The sequence below is a fragment of the Carlito syrichta genome, unplaced genomic scaffold (assembly GCF_000164805.1).
Source record: "Carlito syrichta isolate Samal-C Ts95f unplaced genomic scaffold, Tarsius_syrichta-2.0.1 Scaffold143308, whole genome shotgun sequence".
Taxonomy (NCBI): Eukaryota; Metazoa; Chordata; class Mammalia; order Primates; family Tarsiidae; genus Carlito; species Carlito syrichta.
Window position 1 is genome coordinate 142,097 of NW_007087404.1, and position 7,963 is coordinate 150,059.

Sequence of the window (7,963 nt, forward strand, 5' to 3'; positions counted from 1 at the left end):
GTCCTTGCTGTGACTGGTGCCGGCTCCGGACTCTGTTGCTAGCAAGAGAGGCATCAGGTGTGGCAGGCACGAGTTGGCTCTGCTCTGAAGGTCCAGACCAACTCCCCCTTCTCCTTGAGAAGGAGGACCGGGGAAGGCACCCAATTCTCGGTGCCAGTGCCTGTGGCTGTGAGGCCCCTGTTCACCTCCTTCTGCTCAGGCTCCAGTTCCCAGGGGACAGGAGGAAGCACCAGAATCCACAAGGGGGAGACTGAAGGTTGCATGAAAAGAGCCAATGGCGGGGAGTCAGGAGACCTAGGTCTGGGTCTGACTGTGCTCCTTTGTCCTGGTCTCGGTTTTCTTCTGTGTAAATGGTGGCATTGAGATCAGTGGTCTCTCAGCAGCCGTGCTGAAGTCCATGATGCTGACTGGCATGCTCAGCTGGGCTGTCTCCACCCCAGGGAGGATTTCCTGATCCTGTTACCCATCTGTCTCCTCCTTTTCTCTGAGGAGCTGCAGTCTTCAACTTTGATGGGCACCCTATGCCCCCGCAGATGTTCTTAGATGTGGGGCCCTTCCCCTCTGAGCATCTCCTCCTCAGCCCTGCCCCTGCCCCTTGGTGCTCCTTTTCTTTGCCTGGGCTGGGCTCTCTCAGTCCTCCTCCCCTGTGTGCTGACTGGGAACCAAAGAGTTTCTTTTTTTTTTTTTGAGTTGGAGTCTCACTCTGTCGCCCAGACTGGAGTGCAGTGGCCGCTCCCGGCCACCGCAGCCTCGACCTGCTGGGCTCCGGCGATCCTTCCGCCTCAGCCTTCCGAGTAGCCGGAATTACAGGCGTGCGTTTCCACGCCCGGCTGATTTTTAATTTATTGTAGAGATGAGGTCTCGCTGCCCAGGCGGGTCTCGAACCCGCGGGTTCAGGCAATCCACTCACCTCGGCCTCCCAAAGGCGCGGGATCACAGGCTGAGCCACCGAGCCCGGCTTGGGTTTCTTTTTTATCTTGATGAAACACTTTTTTTTCCAAGATAAAAAAGACAAAGGAAAATGAACCATTTTTAAATGAAAGTATTTCCTGCTCTCCTGCTATGTTGTGAGTTCTGGCCTTAGTTCTGCTGTGTGCTGTGTGACTTGGAGCTAGAAACTAGCTTGGCCTGGAGGATCATCTAGGGCCCTCAAGCATTTGGACTTGATCACATCTAGTCCCACAGTTTTGGGGAACTCACCAGGACCTGGGGCTTTGTGCCTCTGACTCCAGCCTCCTGAAAGGCCCTCCCTTGTCATAACATCAGAGTAGAAGGCCCCTGGCTTCTGGTCCAATGTTGCAAACCTTCCCCCACTTTGATTAATTCCTAGGGGGAGAAGGGAGCGTTCTGTAACAGAAATACAATAGAACTGTCATCATTTTGAAGCAGACAGAAGACTGTTTTATTCCATATTTAGGGTTAAAAAATAAATACTTTTCATCAAGATAAAGAAGAAAAACAAAGAAAAATGAACACTTTAAAAATTTTTTTGAGTTGGAGTCTCAATTTATTGTCCAGGCTGGAGTGCAGTGGCACACTCACGGCCACCTCAGCGTCAACCTGCTGGGTTCTGGCGATCCTTCCGCCTCAGCCTTCCAAGTAGCCAAAACTACAGGCGCATGCTACCACGCCAGGCTAATTTTTTGATTTATCATAGAGATGAGGTCTCGCCAAATTGCCCGGGCTGGTCTCGAACCCTCAGGCTCAGGCAATCCACTTGCCTCAGCCTCCCAAAGTACTGGGGTTACAGGCTGAGTCACCAAGCCTGGCCTAATGAACACAGTTTTAAATGAAAGTATTCCCTCCTCCTGCTATGTTTTGGAGGCTGTACCTCCTGACTGCATTTTTCTCTCTCTTTTACCTCCAGATCCATCTCTTTCTTTCTCTCGCTCTCTCTGTTCCTTCTCTGCTTCCCATCACCTCTTCTTCCCTTTTGTAGTTCAGGATTCCAGGGAGATTGGGTGGAATCAACAGTGTCCCAGAATAAGGAGAAATAATCATGTCCTGGTGGGCAGTGATAATTCAGCACCTTGGTTAGCCCTCCACCTTCCTCTCCCACCTCCCACCTTCTTCCTAGCCCCCTGCAGCCTGTAATGTGGGCCTTTGCAACTGATCCCCTGGTGGCATGCTTGAGGTTGGTAAACGGAGCTGGGGCCCAGACAGGAGGGGAGGAAGCAGGCAGTGCTGCCCAGGTGTGAGCAGTCAGCCTCCTGAGATGGCCTCCCTGGCAGGAGGGAAGGCCCTATCCCCAGAGTCCCCGAGTCGAGTTCTGTGCTGCCAAGAGACCTTATTTCTGTTGTTTTTTGTCCCTGCTGCCACCCCAGAGAGAAGGATTCAGAGCTAATGGCCTTATTAGGTGCTGAGCAGGGCAAATGTGGGACCCAACATTAGATTTACAGAATTCTGTAATCAGGGTTACGGCCCTGGCAATCAGTCAGCTAGATCCCTAACCTCTCCCCAATAAAGATGGAAAATTGAGGACCAGGGAAGGGGAGAGACCTGCTCAAGGTCACATAGGGCCTTTATAAGTCCACCCATGACCCCAGGAGACACATGAAGTTTGGCTCGCAATTGAGACTTGACTCACAATTCCACAATGGCATGGAGCCTGGTTTAAGCTCCTACTTTGAAGCCCAGGGGCATCCCAGTTCTGGTGGCTGCTGCCTGTCATTGAAATAGTCCTCAAAGTTGAGAAGCTTTTTCAGAGCGATCCAGTCAAGGGTTTGTCTTTCACGTTGGATGGCCCTGGTGTGAGTTCCAGCTCTGCTGAGTACTGGCTGCCGTTCCTCTGGGAAGTAACATTTCCCTGCTCAAACACTGAGATCATGATACCAGCCTCATGGGCTTCTCTCAGTGGTTAGATAAGGTGTAAGGAGTACCAGCATGTTGCTTGCTGACTACAGATGTGGACTCCGAGTGGGGTTATTGCCACTCTATCAGTTTTTTCCTACCCAGGGTGAGATCTTTGGTGATCTCTCCTTCCTACCCAAGGCTAGCCTGTCTTTTCTGCCCTCTTCAGTACTTGTATTAAGTGTGGAGTTCCTGGTATCACCCTGACAACCTCAGACTCTTTCATTCAGGAATTCTCTGGACATGCATGCAAATATATCTCCTGGAGGCAACTGAATTTTCTGGAGTCCCCGAGTGAGATGTAAATTGGACCCTAAGCTACTCCCACACACTTGGAAGCTGGGACTGAGGCCTGAGCAGTGGCCAGTATTTCTTGGGGCTGGTGCTGAGGAGGAGTGGGGAAAGGGCAGGAAGGGTCATTGCGGGGGTGCTCCTTCCCCAGAGGGAGAAGGCAGATCAAAGCCAGATCCACTGAGCAAACATGGGAGAGCATGGTTTTGGGGAAGTCACAGGAATCTGAGAGAATGAGGGGATTTGGAGCTACACTAGTCTCAGAATCATCCCCGTAACTTTGCTGTAAAGCGGGCTGCTCTCCATCAGTCAGAGATCCCTCCACCCACCCCGCTGACAGCCCCTCCTGATCCTTATTCAAGTTCCTCTTCCTAGAAACCTAAGCGAGTCAAAGACTTGGGTGGTCCTCTCCTCTTTCCCTACCTCCAGGCTATAGATGATCAACCTGGTCTTCACAGAGAACCCAGTCTAACCTCCTTCATTCTGCAGGTGAGGAGACAGGAATGGACCTTTAGGGTGGAAATTAGTCAAGGAAAAGACTGGGCCCAGGACTCCTGTCTCCAAGGCTGCTGTGCTCACTGCCCAGCTGCAGAGGGCCCAGTGGCCTCCGACTCACCATGTGCACAGCCTCTGTGTCTACGTGCAGGGCCCGGCCTGACTCCTAGCCAGGCTGCTTCCCCCTCAGTCAGAGGTGGGATGGACTTAGGGGGCTGTCCTAGCATAGGTGGTCCCATACCTCTCATAGAGCACAAGGAGGAAGACAGACTCCTTAGGGTCAGAGCCACCCACACTCCAGGAGGCAGCTGGAGGGAGGGAGAGACAGGGCTTCCCCATGTGCACTGCACTTTACGAACATCAGGTGAAATTGATGTTATTATCCCCATTTTCCATGAGGGAAAATAAAGGTTTAGAGAGGGTTAAGTCATTTTTCTAAAGTCACACAGTGATGGAGCCTGGATTCGAGTCCAGGTCTGCGTGGTTCCAGAGATGAGGCTCTTGCTACTGTCCCACCAGCTCCCCTCTGCCCACTCCCAAGGTCCCCACCACCTTTCCTCCAGGAAAAGACTCACAGCCTTGGCTGGTAAGTTTCTGGGCAGGGTTGTGGTGTGCGTGTGGGCCTAGGACTCACAAGCTCCATCACTTACTAGTGTGGGACTCAAGGCTCTGACAAGTCATGTCCTCACTCTGCACCTTCTTTTTCTCCTCTGTCAAACAAGTGTAATGCTAATTACCCAGAAGGTTGCTTTGTGGATTTGCCACACTCAACAGATGTACACTGCCTGGGTTTTGTGTTTGTCAAAATGAATAGAACTGCCTACGGACATCCTGTAACTTTAATTTAATACAAATTTATCATAACTCACAAAATGGGCAACATTTTAAATAAAAATACTGCTGGGTGGCCCAGATTCTGCTAGTTGGAGAGGTGGGATACTGCTGAGGATTCTTTCTGCCCAGGGGAGGCCCCTGTAGGCAGCATTTGTGAGTGAGAACCCTCAAGATTAGCTCTTCTGGCTCCTCTGGGATGGTATGTTCAGAGACCCCAAGTTCAGAATCCGGGCCCCGGGACTAGACAGAAAAGCCAAGGTCAGGGAGCCATTTTCGGCTCAGTCTTGTAGCCCATTCCCCGAGTTCCTGCCTCTGGGCAGGGAGAGAGTCACAGGAAGGACACCTCAAGGCTCTGCTGCTTCAAAGCCAAGGTCTAGTGAACCCCAGCCTCTCCTGATTTCTTCATGGTTGGATCCATCCTAACCTCCATCTAGTGTGGCTTTTTGTGTGATTGAGGCTGGAAAGATGAAAACTACTTTTCTCAGACGCTTTTGCAGCCAAGACTGGATCTGACTTTAAGTTTCCCTAAACAGAATCTCTCGTAGAGATGTGGATTTGGGAACTGAGTGACGTGGGAGAGAGGCTGGCCTCAGGACACCCACTTGCTGGCATGGACAGTGGCAGAGGGAGCACGGTTCCGCAGTCAGCAGCTTTCCAGTGCAGTGGCTTCTGGCAGATGGGAGCAGCTTTCCTGGTCTCAGCAGACATGATGACTCTGGCGCGCTGGGAGCTGTTCCTGGAAATTCAGCAAAGTCTGCTCTCCCGGCCCTTCCAACAATTTTGCAGGCCACTAGGGACCAGGTAATAAATCCTTGTCTAATTAAACCAGTTAAAGTGGCTCTTGTTTTCTGCAACAGGATCCGAACTGAGATATCAAGTCTGATGAGGGGTCCCAGCCAACAGCCCCTCCCAGTGCTCAGGTCCTAATTATAATAGCTGTTCCCAGTAGGCTCCTCAAACCCTAGCAGGTCACAAATGCTTGGCTGAGGAGGGCTCCCTGGGCCTTTGTTTAGAGCTGCTGGGAACCTCGATCATCCAGTGAGGCTTGTTCTGCAGGTGTCCTTAGGCTAATAGGCTCGGCATCAGCTTCAGGTGTGCCCTCATTCTTCGGCCTGTGGGCAGGAAGTGGTGACACAGTGACTGTGACATGTGGGCTCAACAACCAGGGGTCTTCCACAGATCCCAGCATCCATGGGAAAAGCAGGATCGATAAAGTTCTTGGTATAGGGGTGGCTGGAAAGGGTGTCTTTCAGACAGCTCTGGGACCAGCTATTGCTGTGACCACTGTGGACTGGGGTCAAGGGTAAAATGGCCCATCACTAACTTGGTCAGGAGCAAGTCTTGGACCACGGGGCATAAGAGGGTTCTGTGTGATTTTTTGGGCTGCCAACTCTGGCCACACTCTGATGCTTCTTGAGGCCAGGGCAGCTGGGCAGGAGGGAGACATAGGGAGGTAGTACCCTGCCCTTGAAAGGATGGGGATGAGGTTGGGCAGGGGGTGCCCTGAGGAGAAGCCATGTCACATTCTTGGACCAAAGCTGTGTCCCCATCAAGGTCAGAGCTACAGAACATCAATGCTGGAAGAGATTTAAGAATCATGGAACACAACCTCCATTTTACAGACAGAGAAATGGAGGTAGAAGGGTCAATAACTGGCCTGGGTCTCGAGTGGCCAAGGTGGGCTGGAGTCCAGGTCTCCTGCTGCCTGGGCATGGCCCTTGCTGGTGGCAGTGGTCCCAGGAGGCCGTGGTCTCCCCCGGCCTGGTCTAGATGCGGACAGTGTTGATCCGCAGTGGCTGAACGTTCTTGCCATTGGCGTGGCTCTGGCCTGGGCTGAAGTAGGAGCAGAGCTTGCCGGGGAACTTCTCGCGGAAGGTATAGAGCCAGGACATGTCGTCGGCATTGTAGAAGATGAGCAAGCCTTGGTCGTAGTCCAGGAAGACACCCACCTTGTCGAGCTTGTCCCGGACGTTGAGCCGCGTCCAGGGCTCTGTGCAGGCACTGTACTGGTTGCCGTCGTGCATGACAATGCAGTAGAAGCCACGGCTGGGCTGGATCTGGATGCTGCCCTTGCGGCTTGCAGCTTCATGCGCCAGCCCGATCACCCACTGGGTCTTCTCCGCCACCACCACCTCCCAGTAGTGGACGCCACTGCTGAAGGCTTCAGAGCCCAGCACGGACACCTCCACGTCGAAGCGTTTTGGCGAGTCCTGCAGAGGCTGTGGGTGCAGGTTGCCGTAAGCCACGATGGTGCAGTCATCTGACAGGATCAGGCGCTGGTGGGCGGTACCTGGGTCCAGGGTCAGCGCGGCTGGCACTGGGGGGGTGGAGGAGAGTAGAAGATGAGTGGAGAGAGGCTGTGGACCCACCACGTGGGGCCTCCTGAGGGTAGGGCTCTGGTTGGTATCCACTGACAGGCTGTGTGACCCAAAATATAAGCCTGCCCTCTCTGGTCCTGCACCTCCTCCTCTTTAAAATGGAAGGGAGATGGCTAAGGGCCTTCCAGATTTAAACTTGGCTGGAGGGGGCCAGAGGCTACAGCTGCTTGTTCACTGTCTGATGCCCGAGGCCAGGCATAAAGTGGGCACTCACAAATGTTTGTTGAATTAAACAGGATGAGGCCCAGAATTAGGGAGTTTTAGAGATGGGAGGGAACGTGAAGATTATCCAGATGCTACTGCCCCCTAGGGGTGATGTGGAAATTTGTGATGTGGAAATTTGTGGGGGGATCACAGGTGGGATCCAGGGATGTCCCTGAAGGAAATACATAGGACAGTTCCACATAGGGAAGTACTGCTGGCCCCACACCTTCCCCCACTCCCATTTTATATATAAACATGAAATCTTTTTTTGCAGTTTCGTTTGTTTGTTTTTGCAACAGGATCTCACTCTACTACCCAGTCTGGAGTGCAGTGGTGAGATCATAGCTCACAGCAGCTTCAAATACGTTGGCTCAAGTGATCCTCCTGCCTCAGACTTCAGAGTAGCTATGACTACAGATGTGTACCACCACACCTGGCTAAATTTTTGTAGAGATGAGGTCTCACTATGTTGCTCAGACTGGTCTCGATTTCTTGGGCTCAAGCGATCCTGCTGCCTCAGCCTCCCAAAGTGCTGGGATTACAGACTTGAGCCACAGTGCTCAGTCATTTTTGCAGTTTTAATATGCACTGAATATTTTGGAATGCAACTACCATGTGAACTGAGGGAAGGCTGAATTTGTTTTGTTTGGGACTTTATAAGAACTGTTTTCTCGCCAGGCTCGGTGGCTCAGCCTGTAATCCCGTGCCTTTGGGAGGCTGAGGTGAGTGAATTGCCTGAGCCCGTGGGTTCGAGACCCGCCTGGGCAACTTGGCGAGACCTCATCTCTACAATAAATCAAAAATCAGCCTGGCGTGGTAGCACGCGCCTGTAATTCCGGCTACTCGGAAGGCTGAGGCGGAAGGATCGCCAGAGCCCAGCAGGTCAAGGCTGTGGTGGCCGGGAGCGGCCA

The 7,963-nt window shown here is 52.5% G+C and overlaps 1 protein-coding gene across 1 annotated transcript in view; it reads right to left on the minus strand.

Moving 5' to 3' along the window:
• Window positions 1-5,735: 5,735 nt before the first annotated feature.
• Window positions 5,736-7,963, minus strand: part of TRIM62 (tripartite motif containing 62) — a 28,230-nt gene continuing 26,002 nt past the window's right edge. The window contains exon 5 of the mRNA XM_008050249.2: window positions 5,736-6,787. Coding sequence (XP_008048440.1) covers window positions 6,237-6,787 — 551 coding nt within the window. The 3' untranslated portion in view covers window positions 5,736-6,236. The remainder of the gene's footprint in view (window positions 6,788-7,963) is intronic.